The sequence below is a fragment of the Lynx canadensis genome, chromosome A2 (genome assembly GCF_007474595.2).
Source record: "Lynx canadensis isolate LIC74 chromosome A2, mLynCan4.pri.v2, whole genome shotgun sequence".
In the NCBI taxonomy this organism is placed as follows: Eukaryota; Metazoa; Chordata; class Mammalia; order Carnivora; family Felidae; genus Lynx; species Lynx canadensis.
In genome coordinates, this window is record NC_044304.2 from 162,093,984 (window position 1) to 162,114,209 (window position 20,226).

The window sequence follows — 20,226 nt, forward strand, 5'->3', positions numbered from 1 at the left end:
GGGTGGTCGGCCTGGGAACCGATGGCTCGACCATGCTGAGCTGCAGAGGAGGCCTCGTGGAAAAGTTCCAGGAGGTCATCCCCCAGCTGCTGCCTGTCCACTGCGTCGCCCACCGGCTGCACCTGGCCGTGGTCGACGCTTGTGGGGGCATCGATCTGGTGAAGAAGTGTGACCGGCACATTCGGACCGTCTTCAAGTTTTATCAGTCCTCGAATAAAAGGCTGAACGAGCTGCAGGAAGGCGCGGCTCCCCTAGAGCAGGAAATCATCCGCCTGAAGGACCTGAACGCCGTCAGGTGGGTGGCCAGCAAGAGGCGCACGTTGAACGCGCTCATCGTGAGCTGGCCGGCCCTGGCGAGGCACCTCCAGGGCGTGGCAGAAGCCGGGGGCCAGATCGGGCACAGGGCCAGAGGCATGCTGAAGCTGATGAAAAGCTTCCATTTCGTCAAGTTCTGCCACTTCCTTTTGGACTTCCTGAGCATCTACAGGCCTCTGTCCGAGGTGTGCCAGAAGGAGATCGTGCTGATTACGGAGGTGAACTCCACACTGGGACGGGCCTACGTGGCCCTGGAGACCCTCCGTCACCAGGCAGGGCCCAAAGAGGAAGAGTTCAACGCCGGCTTCCGGGACGGGCGGCTCCATGGCATCTTCTTGGACAGAATGCAGATGGCAGAGCAGCGGTTCCAGGCGGACAGGGAGAGAATGATCCTGACCGGGATCGAGTACCTCCAGCAAAGGTTTGACACAGACCGGCCCCCGCAGCTCAAGAACATGGAGGTGTTTGACACCATGGCCTGGCCAAGTGGGATTGAACTTGCCACTTTTGGGAACGATGACATTCTTGCCCTTGCCAGATACTTTGAGCTCTCCCTCCCCGCAGGGTACAGCGAGGAAGCACTCCTGGAGGAGTGGCTGGGCCTGAAAGCCATCGCCAAGAACCTTCCGTTCTCCATGCTGTGTAAGAACGCCCTGGCCCAGCACTACCGGTTCCCCTTGCTGAGCAGGCTGGTGGCGGTGGTGGCCTGCGTGCCCGTCTCCACCTCCTGCTGTGAGCGGGGCTTCAGTGCCATGAACCGGATCAGGACCGACGAGAGGACCAAGCTCTCCAACGAGGTGATCAACATGCTCATGATGACGGCAGTGAACGGTGTGGCAGTCACGGAGTACGACCCCCAGCCCGCCATCCAGCACTGGTACCTGACCTCCTCAGGCCGGCGTTTCAGCCACGTCTACACTTGTGCCCAAGCGCCACCTCGCTCCCATGTGGGTAAGTCCGTGTGACAGAGTTCCTGGACGTGGGAAAACGAAGGGAGAGAATCTTATCTTCCCAATCCCATGCTGACCTTGGGCACGGAGGTGTTGGACCCTGTGTCAGCTGTCACAATAGGCGTGGTCTCAGTGGGTGCGTGAGACACGACATCTACCCTCACAGAGCTTATGATCCGGCTAGGGAGGCAGGGCATGCTTGCTGCGGGCAGCAGGGAGTAGTGCTGAGAGCACGAATTTTCGGAGCCAGTCTGCCCGCTGGTTCCGCTAACTAGTGTGTAACGTCGGGCAGGTTAATCGCATTGTGCTTTGGTTTTTTTTCTGTAAAGTGAATTAATACGTGTCGAGTGCACAACATCTGGCCCCTAATGCCAGCGGCACCCTCTGAAGGTTAAGACCAGGACTGGAAGTAACCAGAGGACTGGACAAGCTGGGGTGGTGAGCTCACGTTCTCCATGGTGCTGTGTCGGCTCTTTTGGGAGGGAAGAAGTCAGGTCGGAGGGGCCAAGAAGAAGATTCTAGGTGGAGGAGAGGGCTGGGGCATCCTGGGCAGGGAGGCGTCTGTGAGGGGCACAGCCCAACTAGCCTGGGGGCCGGGGTGGGGACGGACTGGAGGGACGCTTATGTTATATGGGAGGTGAGTTACTGAGTCTGAAGTGAGCAAGTCTCCTCTTTTCAAGTAGTCCCTGAAAACCAAAGAGGTCCTCCAGGCTATTCGTGTGTCACTTCTCAGTGACAGCAATGAAGTTTCTTCCTTGACATTTTGTTGTTTCTGGTCCCCTTCCATTGCTTGTGCTCCTGTGTGGTTACCGCCCGGTCTGTGGTCATCAGCTGCGGACAGGGTCTCAGTCTTGCCAGGGGCTCCCAGGAAGCAGGGCGGCCCTGCCCCCATTGCTGGGCAAGGGGAGGGGTCTGGGGTGGAAGTGGAGAGAGGAGACGGGGAGAAAGGTAGGGAGCCGGAGAGTGAATCCTTCGCCCATGCGTTTGCTGAGTGAGCTACTCCCCGCGTCCAGCTGTGTGGGGGTGAAGGGTGCTCTCAAGTGTGCCCTTTTGCAGGGGGCGGTGGGACTAGTACATCTGAAGCAAATACAGGGCACTACCGGATTTGATAGGATAAGGCCCTCCTTCCCAGGCAGGGTTCTCAACCTCAGCACTGTGGACACTGAGGGCTGGAAGGTTCCTCGTTGTGAGGCCCGGCCTGTGTATGATCGGGTCTCCAGCAGCACCCCTGACCTGCACCCCTTACATACCCACTGGGCCCCCAGTTGTAGCGATCAGAAGTGTGTCCAGGCATTGCCATGTGTCCCCTGGAGGGCAGAATCGCCCCAGGTGAGGCCCACCGCCCCAGTGAGAGAACAGAGCGAGTCTAGAACAGGTCTGCCAAGAGCAGCGCAGTCATATCTCCAGGCTGTTCTGCATTCTCACCCAGCATTCCTTGGGGCACAGTGGATGTGGGAAGGGGTCATCATCTAATCTGTTTTCCCCTCTGTGTAACTGTGGGTTCTCTTTCCCCTCGCACAAGGACCAGGGCTCAGGAAGGAGAAGATGGGGCACTCTATGTGGAGGAGGCTGTGACCCAGAAACCGCCCGTTCCACCCTACAAGGAGCCGGTGGAGATCCTGAAGGACTGCATCGTGGACCCTCCTGACAGACTCCTGTACCCTCCTACCAGCCAAGAGGCCCCCAAGCTGTCTTGACGGAGAGCTCATGTCGGAGCAGGAATCCTAGGTATTGCCTTGGAGGCCCCCCCCGCCCCCCCCCCCCCCCGCTGCTGCCTTGCCCCCGGGAATCATGGTGACAGGCTCTCTGCAGAATCAAGGCTGCCCTAGAGTCTTTGCTTGGGGGAGGGGTGCTCTCCACCACCAGGAAGTGGGCAGCGAACAAGATAGTTAAGCCCACCTCCCAGAGAGGCAGGGTAATCAGGAGCACAAACCTGCTTCCCAAGGCCCCTTTCTGAGCAATGGTGACCTCCTGGCACTTTAAATATGCAGAAAGGTTCCTAGCTCAAATTCATTTTTAAGGTGCTTCAGGAAATAATCCCATCATGAAATATTCCACCCCATGATCTGGTAGCAAGAGGGACTTCTCTGAAATGGGAGAGAGGCTGTTGGGGCTTCCAGAAGCACCCCCCCACCCCATCATCCCCCTTGGTTGGTTGGGGAGCATTCTGGGGAGGCTGCCCACATCCTCAGTGGCATGGAGGAGGCACTGTGAGCGCAGAGGATCACCAGGCTCTAGGGACCACCGGCCCGGCTCTGGGGTCTCACCCTGGCTCTACAGCAGAAGCAGGGAAGCTTCAACTCAGATGGGACACTTGTACCAGAGAATTTCTCTACCTCCTCCAGGGGCTCCCTTAGGAGGGGCAAGCCAAACCCTCTCCACAGAGCACTCCAGAGAGGTCATCCCGGGACAATGGAGGAAAAGTCTTTCCTGGAGGGAGTCTGCTGCTTTCCCGCGGTGGCAGCACTTCTGTTTGACCTGAGCCTGGTTTCCTGAGGAGCAGACACGTCCACACTTTCACTTGGAGGCTTGGGCTCCAGCCCCAGCTCTGCCGCAGGCAGAGGTTCAACCGTAATGATACCCTCCTCTTTCCTGTGCCTCAGTTTCCCTCTCCATGACGTGGCAGCAGAGAATTCAAGTGCCTGCTGGCTCCTGGTCTGCCACTGGGCTGATGAGTGACGGCGCCTCCAGCTCCCCAAAAGTCAGACCTCGGGCTGCACAGAGTGGACGTAGCTGCCTTCAGCCCTTGTCCTCGTCCTTGCTACCGACGTCCTTATTGCGGGAACAGAGCTCCCTAAATGTGCCAGCAGCATGGTGGCCTGGTCCGCTCTTCCCAGTTCTCTGGGACCCAGCCTGGGAGTCACTAGGGGTGCTTGTTAAATATGCTCAACTCCTTACCTGCTTGAGCGGATATCTGGGACTGGGGCTCAGCGACGGGCAGTTTGGAGCAAGGTCCTCCAGGAACTTCATGGGCTCACTCAAGCTTGAGAGCACTACCCTGGAGGCCCAGAAGGGTATACTTGCACAACTATGTTCCCACTCCCCCTCACCCCTCTCCCCTCACTCCCTGAAGCAAGCACTTTTCCCTCCAGGGCACTTCGTTTTGGTAGGTTCCTAGGCTGCTTATCTGCTGGGGATGATGTGGGGCCTGGTCCCCGCCTTCCTAACCTTCCTGGGTAGGAAACCAGGGGAGGTTAGAGGGCAGGTTTGGACCCCTGCCTTTTGCTTGTTTTAGACAGGCAGGAAATGGTGCTGCGTCCTGGCCTTGCGCCGGGGGCCCCCGCCCTGTGCTGCATGCTAAGTCGCCTGCCCTCAGCCAGCGCTCTGTCCTCTCGCCCGTCCTGGGAGGTTGCTGAGAGCCTCTGAGATGCTGGTATGGACTGTCGCCTTCTAACCACCCCCCCCCCCCCCCCCGCCCCCGGTTCCAGTGTTTCTGACTCTCCTTCTCGTCACCCCCTTTAGCACTTAGCCTTAGTGCCATCGTCTTCCTGTTTTCTTCAGCTGCGAGCCGGGAATTCGTTCCCACTTTCTGCCTTCTATTGGCTGTGGAAATGCCTCTCTTCCAGCCCCAGGGTCAGGGGTCTGGCTATACCACGGGCCTGTAGGAGCTACAGATCTGGCAGTGTTACTGTCCACACCAAGAGGGAGCCCAGGCCTCCCTCCCCAACTCACATAAGGTTCTGTGGGGAGTTCCGGACTCTGCCCTAGGCGAGGTGCTGGGGCTACAAATTGGTGGGGTGGAAGAGAGAAAGACCCCTTAAAATAGGGGTCGTTGCCCCACCCTATCCATAGATTCCAAACGAGGTGGCTTTCTGGCAAGCATCCTCCCTGGGGCTCTTCCATCCTGTAAGAATCCTCAGAGCATGAGGCTAGTCCCGCGAGCAGTGTTGTGTGTGTGAGCTCCACACACACAGCTCCCTGTGCAGCTCTAGGCGCTGAGGTGGAGGCCAGGTAGGGAAGCATCCAGCCTCCACACCCATGTACTGAGGAAGCCTCCGATACCGGCTTTTGAGAAAGTTAGGCCCCTTGGAGCAGGTGATGGAAAATGCTGTTTTTGTTTTTTTTGTTTTTTTTGTTTTTTTTTTTTTTGCAGCGATTTGCACTGTCCACATTTCTTGAGAGGCACAGGCAGGCTAGCTAATGGCACAGAGGCCTACCGACGTTTTTGTGCAGGACCCCAGGGCTGACACGTGGTGAACACCTTTGCTGGAGACTTATTACCCAGCCTGACCTCTTTGGTTTTGTTTCAAGGCACTTGCGCATTTCAAATCCAGGGCCTGGAGACACCCTTGTTGGAGAGGCTTCCTATTTTTGCCTCACAAGGAAAACAAGCTGAAGAGAAGGAGCAAGCCTTTGGCCAGAGTCCTAGCCACGCCTCCACCCTCCTGCACCAGCAACAGGCGCAGATCCTGGCATCCTCCCACCCCTGATGCCCAGAGGGGTCTGACGTCTGAGTAACCGGCATTATAACTGATGGTTTCATTTCAGTAGCCATAGAGACCAGGTGGGAGGGAATTCAGCCCCCTGCCCTCGCAGACACCTAAGACAGTGTAACTACCCAGACCTTTTGGTTCTTCCTCAAGCCTACGTTGGGTTCCTGGGGCGCTAAGTATTTAGCAGGCAGCGTGAAGATTGGCCAATTCTCTCATGCAGGTGCCCGTCAGCCAAGGATACTCAGGGCGATCGGCAGCCTCTTCTGGCTTCAGAGACGTGCAAATGAGGTTTAAAAACCCCACGTTGGATTCGCAACTTTTTGCTCCCTGAATAAAGCCGTTTGTTTCGACCCATGCTTGCGTCTTGTAAGTCTCGCCGGTCAAAGCTCATCAAGAGCTGATCGAAGCTGGATCTGGCCCCTCGGAAAGCCCGCCCCCGCCCGAGCGACGCGCTCGCGCCTGCGCGGGGGCGACTGCGCGAGCTCCCCCTGGCGGCCCGTTCCTGCTGCGCATGCTCGGCGCCAGCGGCCGGCGGGGACCCAGCACACCTGAGCATCCGCAGCTCGGCTGGCACCCCAGCCTGGGCGTCCCGCGTCCGGCCATGACGGCACACTCCTTCGCCCTCCCGGTCATCATCTTCACCACGTTCTGGGGCCTCATCGGCATCGCCGGGCCCTGGTTCGTGCCGAAAGGACCCAACCGCGGGTAAGGATGGCGTGCGGGCCCGGCCTCCCTGCGGACCCCTCCCCGGGCAGCGGCAGGAGGTGCAGCGAGCTTTGGGTCAGGGCTCGTTCGGCGCCGCCTTCCTCCGTTGTCCTCACTGGCCGCCTTCGGCTCGGAACTGGCAGGCGGTCGGGGCCAAAGAGCAGAGCCCGTGGTGCTTTAGAAAGGTGGAGGGCCGACTGACGCGGGAGGCAGTTAAGCGTTCCCCCCTCCAGCCAGTGAAGCTAGAGGCCATGGCCGGCCGCTGATGCGGTTTGTCCACCGCTCACCAGCGGTGACCTTGAGCGAACGTTAGCCCTTCAGGCCTCACTTTCTTTATACGTAAAATGTGGATGATGGTGGTACGTGCCTTTTAAGGCTATACTGTGAGGAATACCCGAAATAACGCGTGTAAACAGCGCATGGCACGGATTATGTATTGAATAATTTTTAGCAGGTTTTGTTTTTCTGAGCGGCCCCTAGCGGTTTCTGTACCTTGTGGTCAGTTTATCAGTTCTGCATAGTATTATGCAGGGCTCTCCCCTGAACTCGATTATAAGTTCCTCTAGGTGGAGGATTGTCTCCTTCACCACCGTGGACCCCAGTGCCCAGCACAGGGCTGGCCCACGATGCTTAGTAACGTTGAAGGAATGGATCCAGTGTAATTCCTCTGGCACTGACTTCAGGTGCTTTAGACCAAGGGTCCTGGGGCCTGATTTGGATTTGGGTGGAGGCTACTTGGACATATGGGCACTGTCCCTGATCCTGAAGTCCCACAGCATCACTTTGTGAACCATTTTAGTATCTCACCTCTGCTGCAAACTTTGGTGAGTTCTAACTGAAGTCTCTCCTGCTGCATTTTAAGCTTCTGAGTCCAGAGTCCCTTTGTATGGACACAGAGCTACCTGTTCCTTGATAACCACTCACTCTGCCTTAGAAATGGCTCACGGTCTCCTTGCTTCTTGCCAGCTTCTGTTTTCCATCCCCTTGCCCAACGAAGTTTGCATTGCAGAGAACATTCCATGGTGTGTTGCTGCAAATGCAGCTCTGGCGGGGGGGGGGGGTATCTTTTGTAAGATGGTAGAGAGTAGGTGGTGGAGAAGGGAGGTAAAGAGAAGGTCCATAATGCAACCTGGATGCAGTCATGGTGGGCTTCCCCCTGGGGTGACGCTTGAGTTTTTATCTTCCCTCTTACAATTGTCACCCTGAATAGAAGTCAGCCTCCTGTGTTCAGGTGGCATCAGGAAGGCCAACAGGAAAGGGGCTGACACCAGGAGCTCTTTCTCTGGCCCTGGCCTGGCCTTGGGAGGGTGCTGGTTCCACCCATCCTGACCTGACCACCGCTTCCATTGCAGAGTCATTATCACCATGCTGGTGGCCACGGCTGTCTGCTGTTACCTCTTGTAAGTACCGCTCCCCCAGTTCGACGTCTTCCCTCCTCTCCCTAGCCCTGCCCTCTCTTCTGTCCTGGTAGTGACAGATTCCACTTTTGAAAGGCTGAGTCTGTAAAACGTAGGGGAGCAGGCAGTTTGGGATGGCACAGAGAGCAGGGGGCTCGAAGTCCTGGACTCTGGGGTCCGGTTCCAAATGCGGCAGCCAAACAAGCTTTGTAGCGCCCATGTTTTCTCATCTGTGAACTGAGTGCTCTTTATGCCCGACCGGGCACCAGAATCACTGGGAGAGATGGAAAGACACAGCATTCAGGGCTCCACCCTTGACCCACTGACTCAGTTTTCAACATCTGCACTTAGGAGTTCATATTTCTAATACATGCTCCTGGGTGATTGTGATGCGGCCGGTTTCAAACCATCAGATGAGCAGGAGTCTTCAAACTTGGGAAGGGGGCCCTGGGGATGTAGGAGAATAATTCCAAGGGATTCAAGAACCTGGACAGGGTGAGGGAGTCAACGTCTGGGTGCTGAATGCCCAGATGTTCTCTTCCTAAAACTGCCACTCACGATAGCCCTGCCCCCTTTACAAAAGAAGACACTCCTCCTTCCACCCACACCCCTTGTATGTCACCTTGCTCCAAGTTTAAATCATCCTGCCTGCCAAACCAGGGGATAAGACCAAGTTCTGGTTTTGAGGGAAGCCTCTCCCGTGATCAGTCAAGCCATGGGAAGCCCGTGTGGCCTCCCCTCCTCCTGGGTCTCATACGCTATCTCTGTGGGTTATGCTTGGCATAGTTGGGGTATTCTGAATTCAGAACAATCAAAATAGGACGGGTAACAGTGATGAGATACTGATTCTTTACAAGGTAACAGAGGGGCCTTGTTCAGTCGGTTAAACATCCGCCTCTTGATATTGGCTCAGGTCATAATCTCATGGTCATGAGATTGAGCCCCATGTCGGGCTCCGTACTGAGTATGGATCCTGCTTGGAATTCCTTCTCCCCCTCTCTCTCTCTCTCTCTCTCTGCCCCTCCCCAGCTGGCACTCTCTCGTTCTCAAAAATAAATAAATAAAAACTTCAAAAAAATAAGAAACAATAATAAGAGGTAACAGATTGTTTTAAAGACAACTGGAATAAAAAATAAAAGTAACTGGAGTATTTCGCAAGACTGCCAAATTTTTCAAAATGCATAGATTAAGGCCCACATGTAAAATTTTTTACATGATGTGTTTCATATTTGGGGTGTGTTTTGTAGTTAAAATCTGTTCTATCTAATTAGATCACGAACTATTTATTCCTCTGAGTCAGTTCTCTCATTTCACTTGATACGATGTTAAATACTTTCTACCCCCTATTAACAAAAAAATAAAACTTGCTAAAAAATAATGACCCGTACTACGTTAGCTTAAATGTTAGCTTAAATACATGAGGATGTACGGTTTTTCAGGATTCTCCCGAGACAGAACGTCTCTAAGGCCCTCTGTGCTGTTTCTTGGCCTTTCGGGGCTCGGCAGAATGTCCTCATCTGTCGCAGGGAGGGCCTCAGAGGGGCTGGGGCTCGATGGCACAGAGACCAGGACATAGAGGGTGGTGGCTGGGAACAGCAGAGACGGCGTGTGCGTGGGATGTGGTAACTACAGACACCAGATGGACGTATGGGAAAGGGAGACTGGCCGCAGACCGGGTGCGCACAGGTGGAGAGGTGGGGCAGCTTACGAAAATGCCACGCCTGGAAATTATGTTCCACAGAACATCAACTCGGGTTAATGCGATGATAAGCAGACTACGATTTCTGACAGCTTCCAGGCGTCAGCCACGTGACTGGCTGCTTTGGGGGGGGTGGTCTGAGGTCAAACAGCTGGAGCCTTCCTGCAAAACCAGATGGAGCACCAGGGGACCTATTTCTGGCATGTGAGGTCATGCACCTTTAGAGTCTCTGGGGACCCACTACTGTGGGCACACAAGTCCTGACAACAGGGTCTGGCCCCCCCGCCCCACCCCACCAAGATGTGCAGCCTGCCCATGTTCTCTGGAGATCTCCCTGGCCTGAAGGACAGCTCCCGTCCTGTCCCCAGCAGGCCTCAGCGTGGGGCTCTCTGGTCATCAGCCCTTCCTAGGAGTCAGTTCTTCGTCTTGCTCCTAGAAGTAGGTGATTCTGACATGCCTGCTGGCAGACCAGCCCTGTCCTGCTCCCAGGTACCGGCTGGGGGAGGCCCAGACCAGAGGTGTCCTGGGCTCAGCTGGGAGGCCCCTTCAGCACGCCTCTGGAGGCCGTCTTACCCCTTCCCTGTCCCAGAGTCCAGCCCCAGCCCGGGTCTTAGAAATCTATGAAACATCAGATCAAACCAGACCTAAGCCGGAACCCACGAACCCCAGGCCAACCTCCTGTGCTGGCCAGACCGGGGGAGGGCTCACGGGACCCCTCACCTGGAAACGCAGACCCCTGTGTGTCTGCCGGCTTGGCCACGTGACCGGACGCATGGTGCGAGGTGTGGAGCGTGGGTTTCCTTCCGTGTCCTGGCTCACCCTCCCTGTGCTGTCCCCGGCAGCTGGCTCATCACCATCCTGGCTCAGCTGAACCCCCTCTTTGGGCCGCAGCTGAAGAATGAGACCATCTGGTACGTGCGCTTCCTGTGGGAGTGACCGCCGCCACTTTGGCCCCAGGTACTGGGGGCCCAGACCCCGCGGGTGGGACAGGGGCCTGGCGCGTAGGAGGAGAACACACAGGGCAGTCATAAGAGTTCACGTTTACACTCAGGCATTCATTTATTTGGCAAAAAGGAAACAAAAAGAGAAGAGGCAAAGCACGTGTATTCTTCCTGGCGGTGCCGCAGGAGGGTGTGAGGCACCAGGGCTGGATGCAAGGTCCGGGTCCTCGGGAAGCATGGCAGGCCCGGCCACGGTTGTGGGTTTGCAGGCCACAGAGGGCGTGGCCAGAATCTGTTGTGAGGGAGGGAGGCTCGGGGCACAGGGGCTTTTGAAGTCAGCTGCGCACAGACAAGGACAAGGAAGTTCTCCGGGGGGGAGGCGGTGGTGGAGAAGGCGTCTCCACGGCAAGGAAGTGACCCCTTCGTGTGATGTGCTTTTCAGGTGCCCCAGTTCTCTGGATGACTTTGGCTGTACTGTCCCTGATGACCCCTTTGTCCCCACCTTCACAGCTGTATCTGAGTCCCTCCATGCTTCCCACCCCAGGATCTGTCTGGTTTGGGGACCTCCTGCCTTCTCCATCCAATCTGGGCCTTGGGAAGCCCCAAGTTCAGAGTCAGGCTGGAGCAGAAGCTATCCAGCCCTCAAACTCCCCCTGCCCCTCCCAAGTAGATCCCGGCCAGGAGCTGATGGGGGGTGGGGTGGGGGGTGGGGGGACCTTTCTCTTACAAATGTGGCAGCCCCAGAAAGGGCATGTGTTCTATGGAGAAGGGGGGTCCAGCCTGGGAGGCGGGACCAGAGAGGAAGCCCTGGGTGGGGAGTCAGCTGGTCATCATCAGCTCTGCCACCGTCCTGCCCTGTGACCCCAGGAAGCATCTCTGCCTCTGTGGGCCTCCTCACCTCCTCACCCTGTGAGATGGACGGAGGGCGTCCCAGAGGTCTTCCCTGGGATTCTGTAATTTTCAGACACTTACAGATGTGGAATTCCCTAAGAAAGTTGAAGTAATGGAAAAACATTCACACACAAAAAACAACATAGTAATTTGGGTCAGGATTGAAAGCTGTATGTTTACTTAGCATTCTTTGTAGTTATAAAGTCGCTTAAATGGGCTTGCTCAGAAAGCTGTTATCTCCTTAGAATATCTTGTTCCATCTTCCTTCCCTATCTTGGCTCCTCCTCTGTGGATAAGCTCCCTGCAGCCTGGAGGGCTCAGTCTGGGCACAGGCCCAGGACTGGATTCCATCCTTTGACTACAGTGGGGTGAGTTTCAGAGCCCCCCTCATAGTAGCAGCTAGGTCACCCGGAGTTAGGGAGAGATAGATGCAGGTGAGGTTTGGGCGGCACTGGGCCACTGGGTCCGTCCTGGCCCCTGTCCACTCCTGCTCTGGGAGCACCTGGCCTGACAAGGCATGGAAAGCAGAATGTGCAGGAATCAGATGAGAGGGAACCCAGGACCCCTGCCCATACTCTCCCTCCTCCCAAGAGAATTGAGACTGAGACCTCAGGCATTTGCCCATGTCCCAGAACTAACTGGGGTCCCCCGATCTCCCACGCTGCCTCCCTGGGGGAAGACACCAATCTCCAATATTTGTTGAGCGTATTTATTTAATATTCTATTTAGCGGACATTGTCTTTGGAACAGTGGTAGAATGTGCTATGTCTCACCTAGATTTCTTGGTTCTGGGCTTGGCCTGTTGCTCAGAGCTCCCAACTGGGGCTTCCCTTTGACATGCCAGCTCACCGCACCCCCTTTCAAACTCCCTTCCTGTCCTGACCCTCTGTGGCCCTCCTGGAGAGGAGGCAGTGGAGTGTGGATTGTACTGAAAACCTGATCCATGACTAATGAGCGGCAGCTAAGTCCTGGCTGAGGCCACGCTTGCTGGCTGCTGCCCCCCTGTCCACCCAGTTCGCATGTGCTCAGTGGGTGGATTTGGGGCACGGGAGAGACCAGCAGCCGCTTGGAGCCGCAGTTCTGGATCGTGGACACTGAAAACTACATTCTCCTGAGACCAGAAGGAGAATACAGCCGTCCCAGGTTCTGCCCAGAAGCAGTTCCGGCAGGAGAAGGGAAGATGATTGTTCCAGTGGAAGTCTGACCGGCCTCTTCTGTGCCCCAGATACAGAGAGCACGGCGCCTGAGGGTGAGCAATAAAGCAGGCCCCCCAAGTCTCCAGAGCGTGTCCTGCCTCGTTCCTGAATCCCTGAGCGCACCCGGTCTGCCCGCCCCTGCCCCTCCTGCAGGGGACGGAGCAGACTGAGCAGAGGGCACTGGTCCTCCAGGGCCAGGGAGGGTGGTTCTTGCGCAGAGACAGAAGAGGTTTGGGGGTGGGGAGGCACTGGGAGGAATGAGGGACCAGACCACTGAGGGCTTGTCACTGGCTGAGGAGCTTGGATTGACCCAAAGGGCAAAGCAAAGCCATGAAAGGGTTTTAAGGCAGGGGAGTGACGTGACCCAATTTGATTTCTAGGATGATTTTTATAGGGTGTGTCACGGACAGGAGCCTGTCTATAGGGTCCCAGTGGAGCGTGGTGGTGAGGACGGAGGCGAGGGGGCGGCTGGAAGGTCTGGTCAGGGCTGCAGGTGACCAGCCTGTTGGCTGTGGGAGAGGGGCAGGCGGGGATGGATGCAGAAGGTTCTGGGCTCTGGGCGGGGGCCCTGCAGTGAGCAGTAGCTACGGACGTCCCAGGGCTGCTGGCTGATGGGCTCCATGAGGGGCCACAGAGGAACAGGTTTCAGAGGGGAAACGGTGGCCTGTGGTCTCCTTTGTTTCCTGGTGAGTCGGACGTGTCCAGGGCATCCGTGTGGAGATGTCCAGTGAGTGGTCAGGTGAATGGGTTTGAAAGTCAGGAGGAAGATGTGGCCTGAAGAGCTGAGAGTCTTCAGCAGAAAATAACGGTGGTCCCTGAGCCCGTGGAGTGGGGTGCAGTGTGAGACCCCCGGGAATGCCAGCGATCATGGGATGGGCAGATAAAGAAGGGCCCCCGTCAAGCATACAAGAGGTTCTCAAGGGGGCGGGAGGAAAGCTAGATGAGTAGAACCACCAGAGGATTCCTGGAAGTGGTTCAAGAGGAAGGAAGGTCCAGGGCTTCAGAGGGCGCCCCCCCCCCCCAGAGGTCAAGGGGGAGGGGAGACCAGAGACAGCAGCGACTTCAGAAAGCCCAAGAGAGAGAAAGGGAGTGATACAACAAGGGGACCTTCCTGGGTCACTTCTCCTGGGTCCCTGCGGGTCAGGCCCCGGGCCTGGGGACGTACCCCATAAGGCTGTGTGGCATCTCCATCTCTGCAGCTGAAACTTAAGCCAGCCCCGCCCTCTGGGCTCCCTGCTCCCCCCAGCCACTCCCCTCTTAGGGTCTCAGGTCTGGGATGCTGAAGATCACTGGCCCAGGCCCAGGGTTGGGGAGGTGGGGGGCAACATCCGGTTGCTTTCCCACACAGTTTCCCTTCCCTGGCTTCTCAGTTTCCCTGGCATCAGACTGCGGCCGCTCCTCCGGACTCTCTCAGGATGTGTGTCTGTCCCTCTGTTCAGGTGCAGTCCTGGGGAGCATCCTGCACTCTCCAGGCCACCTCCGAACAGAGCAGCTTGGGGCTGGCAGCCCCTTCCCCAGCACGGTCCTTCCCTCCGCTCCCTTCCTTTCTGCCTGCACGGCCATCCAGGGAGAAGGGAGAGCAGCTGAGAGCATGGTGCATGACTCCCAGGATCTGATGCCCACCCACTGGGTGAGGGTTGCATTCCTATCAAAGCTTTCACCCCCGCACCCACGGCAGAAACTGCAAGATGAACAGGTCTTGTCAAAGATAAGCATGGCTGGACATGAGTTAAAGCAGTGAGAAGCAGGTTTTATTCTGTAACTACTGATAGTAAGGGAAATCTGAGCTCCCTCTTATCTGTGCCGAGGTGACAGGCAGTTTAAAGGGAGAGTGAGGGCTCAAGTAAGTCAGGAAAGTGAGAAATCACAAAGGGTTGGTTAGTGTAAGTGCCACTAGGCCACCTGTGTCTCCCACAGAGACTGGGACCCGATCCTTCCTGATTTCATTTCGGAAGACTGGGGTTCAGGTCCTGGAGGGAGACATCACTGGATTGCAGGAGATATGTATATATCTCTCAAAGGGACAGAGGAAGGATTCACGACTGCAAGCGTTTTTAGTAAATGCTGTAAGAAAGGACAGAGGGCAGAGGGTCAGAGGTCTGTGGTCAAGTTTTGGCTGGAAATGACCGTAAATTCTTCTGACAGAGCTTTTTCAGAGAAGAACCCAACAGGGCTACGTTGCCCCGGGTATCCAGCCTTAGGCTGTCTGAAGCCACACGCGGTTGGTTGAGTCTCTTTGTGCAGGGTTTGAACTGAAACGTGCCGAGAGTTGTTTTGTAGTTCGTTTCAAACATCTGCCATCTGCTACGTGGGGGCTCGTCAGTGAATGTCTCCTCGGACAGACACTCGGAGAACTTACATGAAGCAAAAGATTCCTAAATATGGGAAGTGGCAGAGAGTAGGAAACCCCTGCACCATACCTAGTGGCAGAGTAGGAGGGAAACAGCCTTGGAGACCACCCTGGGACTGGACGAACCCCAAGAGAAGAAACACCAAAGGCAGCCAAGGTAAGCTAAGCTGCACACACACAGCGTGGCCAGCAGAGGGCAGTGCTCTCACGAAGGCGCTAAACCTCCTGAGACTGGTTTACGCCACCCCTGGGGATGCCTTGCACACGTTAGAGGTTGTGGCCTTAGAGCACCGCTGTTAGTGGGGAGCAGGGACAACCCTCCAGAGGATAACACAGCCTGAGTGGAATGTCCTTCAAGGATACGTAACCACAACCGCGGCTAATGTTCATTGAGCAGTTGCTAGGAGCCAGGCACTATCAAAACCAAAGGGCAAAGAGCTAAGGAAACTTGCTAGCTTGACGCTGCTCTGATGCCAGCCTTCCAAAAATCTTGTGTGTCTTCTTACCGCCTCCACATCCCCGAGAGATCTGGCATATTCCAGTGTGTACAAGAGACACCCATCAGCCCAGATTCTGAAAAGGAAGAGAAGATACAGACAGATCTGTACTGTCATGCAGGCCACAGGGGTTACCTCTTACTTTAGACCCTAGAGTAAGCCCTTTGATGAATTTTAGTTGCTTTGAACAGAAATCGGATAGTTGATAGCAATGGGAATGTGAGCAGAGGTGAAATCGAGCGGGGGTGGTTATAACCTCCAGGTCTGTGTGCTGGAAGTGACCTTTGTGTATAAACCTTGGGGCTTCCAGGAACAAAGTCAGTTGACAGACATCACAGCTTTGCTTTTAAAACCAGGAAAGTGAGGGCAAATGACCAAAGTCTAGGCTAACTCAGACCACTTTCTGTGTTAATGAACCTGCAGAAGAATCGCTCAGAACAAAAAAAAAAAACCCACAGAATGCTAGGACCAAGCCAGCACTAACATCATCAACTAATTAATGTTAGTTGAGTGAAAGTTACTTAATCTTTATGATCTTCGTTTTACTGCTTAGTTGGTATAATAACAATAGTGCCTGCCTCAGAGAGATTGGGAATATGAGAATGGGTTAAAGTGCCTGGCTCACCAGTAAGTGGAAGCTATTAATCACACTACTTTTATATATGTCAGTTCCTTGCCACTCTATTCTGCCAGGACCTCAGCTTCCTTTTCCTTTTTTTTTTTGTTCCCATCACAGACACTATGCTGATCCACTGTGAGCATTTTGATATATGAAGTATGACCTGGGAATTGAGGACCAAGAAAGATACCTGGGGCCTGTTTATGTATCTGTATTTATTTTTTATTTTTTTAAGTTTATTTTTGAGAGGGAGAGAGAGTGTGTGCGCATGTGCAAGCGGGTAAGGGGGTTAAGGGGCAGAGAAAGAGAGGGAGATACAGAATCCAAAGCAGACTCCAGGCTCTGAATTGTCAGTACAGACCCCGATGTGGGGCTCGAACCCACGAACCGTGAGATCATGAACTGAGCCAAAGTCTGACACTTACCCGACTGAGCCACCCAGGTGCCCCCTTATTTTATTGTTTAAAAGTTTATTTATTTGAGAGAGAGAGAGAGAGAGAGAGAGAGAGAGAGAGAGAGAGAGCATGTGTGTGCAAGTGGAATAGGAATAGAGAGAGAAGGAGACAAGATCAGAAGCGGGCTCCAAGCTGACAGCAGAAAGCATGATGCGGGCTCCAACTCACAAACCCTGAGATCATGACCCAAACTGAAGCCAAACGCTTAACTGACTGAGCCACCCAGGCGCCTCTATGCATCTGCATTTCTGCTTCCTGTCAAATGTCCATGACATAAAAAAATTAAAAAAAAAAAAAAAAAAGGGGGCGCCTGGGTGGCACAGTCGGTTAAGCGTCCGACTTCAGCCAGGTCACGATCTCGCGGTCCGTGAGTTCGAGCCCCGCATCGGGCTCTGGGCTGATGGCTCAGAGCCTGGAGCCTGTTTCTGATTCTGTGTCTCCCTCTCTCTCTGCCCCTCCCCCGTTCATGCTCTGTTTCTCTCTGTCCCAAAAATAAAATAAACGTTGAAAAAAAAATTTAAAAAAAAAATGTCCATGACATAACTTACAAATGCAGTGTCCTCTCAATGAAAACACTAAAGATGGGGGTGGGGGAGGATACTAGAGTAGATATGCTTATTCTAAAGTTCTCAGGAAAAAATAAACGGAGAAATAACCAGGAAATTACTGGAAAAGCAGAGTATTGAGGATACTCCTAGATAGTTGAAAGTATGACAGAGTCACGATGTGCAAAGCTACAGAAATGAAAACAATGGTGCTGGCACATGGACTGAGAGAATCAAGTAACATTAAAAATGACTTGATGGGGCACCTAGGTAGCTCAGTGGGTTAAGCATCTGACTATAGATTTTGACCCAGGTCATGAGCTCACCATTGGTGAGTTCCAGCCTCGCATCAGGCTCCTCTGTGACAGTGCGGAGCCAGCTTGGGAATCCTCTCTCTCTCTTCTCTCTGCCCCTCCCTGGCTTGTGCGCACTTATGCTCTCTCTCTCTCTCCCCCCCTTAAATTTAAAAATAACACTTTAAAAAGTGACTCGATAAATTGTAAAGATGTGTACTCTTGTTGCAGAGGTCCTAGTTTTAGCCCAAACAGGAGGACTGGACCAGCCTGGAGTCGATTTGCTGGGGGCCAGGGGAGGGACGCTATGAGGGTAAAAACCGAGACCACCCCTGGCAAGGTGAATAGGAACGACTGACCAAGGCTAGGTAGTGACCCCAGCCTAGGCCCTTTCATCAGTCTGACCCTAGGGCTGCCAAGAAGCTCAAGGCAGCCTGTGAGACAAGAATTGGGCACTTTCGTGGAAGAACACGGCATTCTCTGCCCAACCCAAGGGGCGCAGCCTCCGTGGCCCCTGAACGGCTGTTTGCGGAGGTGGTAGCGCGTCCCAGGAGACACGGGCGAAGCCTTCGCGGCACCGCCAAGCGGTGGGAAACCGTCCCGGGAGACACCCCGGGAGGGCTTCCCGAAATGCCGCGCGAGCCTTCAAGGCTGGAAGAGACCCCGACAACATGTCCATTACAATGGCTGCGGTTCCGTCTGTCTGCGCGCGGGTCGCACTCGGGCATCTTCCCCCGGCGCAGGGAGCCCGGGTCGGAAAGGGCCTTGGACATCAGCTAGGGAGGAAGACTAGGCCACCGCTGTCTCTTCGCGCGTGTGACTGCTTTCTCGAGGCCACGCAGCTGAAGCAGCGGTATTAAACTAGTGCTAGGGTTTCCCAGCCACGGTGAAAAGAACGCGCGACTTCGGGCGGAGCGGACCCCGCAATCCTAGGGATTCCGGCCGCGGCCGCCCGCGCCTGCGCACTGGGGGGCGCGGGCCGCCAGCTGGAGGAGCGTACCATCCGCAGGCAGGGGTGGGCGCGCGTCGCTCCCGGAAGTAGCCCCTGCGCGTCCCGGAAGTCGAGCCCCCTACCCCGGCTCCTTTGGGCCTTTGGTGTCTTCCGGGGGCTCCCGCCGCGGCGGGGGGTGAGGCGCGGTGGCCGGTGGGGCGGTGGGCTCGTCGCTGCCGACTGCTGCGGGGCTGTCGGCTGTGGCGGGAGCGGCGCCCGGCTTCGTAGCTTCGCGGGCCTGGTCTCAGCGGGCGGCCAGGCCCCTCCCGGACCCCAGGCCGTAGGTAAGCCGGGGAGGGGGCGTTGCGGTCCCGCTTCACGGACGCGGACGCCGGGGCTGGAGGGTGGGGCGCCTTGCCCAGCCCCTCCCGGCGCGTCGGAAGGCCCCGGGGTCTCCCTCCCTGGCTAGCAGCCCCCTCCCAGTGCCCGGCGCCGAAAGCACGCCCGGTGAGGCTGTATGTATTGGACAGCGGGTCGTGTCCAGTCTCGCTCTGTGCCAGGGACTGCCCTTAAACAGGCTTCTACATGTTTTAGCTCACGGAACAAGCCTGTGAGGTGGGGGCTGTTATCCCTGTTGTATAGGTGAAAAAACTGAGGCACCCTAGTGCGGGATCATAGGTAGCTGTTGAGTGGGTAGCAGCCAGGATTTCAGCCCACGAATCCTGGCTCCAGACCTCATGCTCTTCAGTCCGTTATGGAAGGCAGCCTCGCAGAACACAGCAACGGGTTCTCCTGGTGTGTAATTTAAAACAGATCTCATCTTTTGTCACTTTGGCATAATGTGAAATCTAACGACACGCGATAATTCTTTAAAACGTCTCGCTTAGGGTTTGCTGGAAGCCAAATTTTCGCGCGTGGTCAAACCCCAAAATGTGTAGTAACTTGCTCTACTCTTCTCCTTCCTCCCATTCTTTTTCTCACCACCTTTCTGTCTCCCCGCAAGTGAGTGGGTGGGGGGTGGGGGATGAGGAACCCAGGACTTGAGGGCCCAGCAAGTGCCTGGAAATGTCCTGGGGTCTGGGATGGATAGACAGCGCAGGAGCTAAGACAGGAGGGGGCTGGTCGGTGGGATTGGGCAGTAAAAACACAGGGAAAGGTGTGGCATAGTTATGGGATACCCTGGGCAGGCTGAGCTCTGCACAAGGCTCTGGGGTAAGGCAGGCACAGAGAAATAGGGAAGTGGTTCCTTGCCTTCTGGGCATGCACATGGGGAAAGGGCTGCTGAGTGCAGTTAGAAGAGAGCCCCCTGATCCATGCAGGCTGCACAGATGTAGGAGACATGCAAGAGACACCTGCCATCTCAGTCTCAGCCAGCAGGTTGCTGCCTCTGGAGACCTATGGCTTCCCCTTAGGCTCCTTGTCATAAACTGCCTCAGTTCCTTCCCCCAGCTGCACTCAGGGGCTTGCCTGGCACCACAGCCTTCCGTCTTTCTTTGCTCTCAGAGAAAATAGATTCTTTCTCGTCTCCAAAGATAAACCCGCTCACCGCCTGTGTCCTGCATCCCTTTCCCAAAGAAAGTTCCTGCCATCACTTCTTTCCTGTATATGTATATTCTTTTCTCTCTTCCCACTGCGCCCTTTCTCTGTTTGGAGATGAAGTCAAGCCTTTTATCTCCAAAGCGTGGCCCTTCTTTCCCCACCCCACCTCTGACATGGCAGGCACCTGTGTCCCCCAGTTCTCACTGCACAGCCATGTCTCCGTCTTCGTCCTCTGCAGTGACCTTGACTCTGCCTGGCCTACCTGGAGAGTCTTCTCTTGGCTTTCCTAACTTGGCTTTAGTTTATTCTGTGTCTGTCTTTGCCTGTCAGTCATTTTGGAAGTCCCCTCCCCTTCTGGCCTCTCTACAGTGTCCGCGTTGCCTGGACAGCCGCCCGCCACTCTCTTCTCCCTCCGGCCCTTTCCTTAGTTTCTGTGGAGGCTTTCACACGGATCTGTACCTTTAGCTCAG

General features: G+C 55.5%; 2 protein-coding genes across 3 annotated transcripts; both read left to right on the forward strand.

Moving 5' to 3' along the window:
- Positions 1-14: 14 nt before the first annotated feature.
- LOC115509347 (zinc finger protein 862-like) lies at positions 15-6,050 on the forward strand. 2 transcript variants are annotated; one of them, XR_003967308.1, is made up of 3 exons: positions 15-1,266; positions 2,788-4,638; positions 5,517-6,050. XR_003967308.1 is itself a non-coding variant. In XM_030308721.1 (2 exons), exons 1-2 carry the CDS (start codon positions 33-35, stop codon positions 2,838-2,840), a joined length of 1,287 nt encoding a protein of 428 aa, XP_030164581.1. In that variant the 5' UTR covers positions 15-32; the 3' UTR covers positions 2,841-6,050. The 2 variants fall into 2 exon arrangements, 1 of the variants encoding a protein (XP_030164581.1); XM_030308721.1 differs by having other exon boundaries at positions 2,788-6,050.
- A 165-nt stretch (positions 6,051-6,215) lies between these two features.
- Positions 6,216-12,612, forward strand: ATP6V0E2 (ATPase H+ transporting V0 subunit e2). The gene is made up of 4 exons (XM_030297322.2): positions 6,216-6,403; positions 7,756-7,803; positions 10,342-10,456; positions 10,883-12,612. Exons 1-3 carry the CDS (start codon positions 6,300-6,302, stop codon positions 10,433-10,435), a joined length of 246 nt encoding a protein of 81 aa, XP_030153182.2. The 5' UTR covers positions 6,216-6,299; the 3' UTR covers positions 10,436-10,456; positions 10,883-12,612.
- The last annotated feature ends 7,614 nt before the right edge of the window (positions 12,613-20,226 follow it).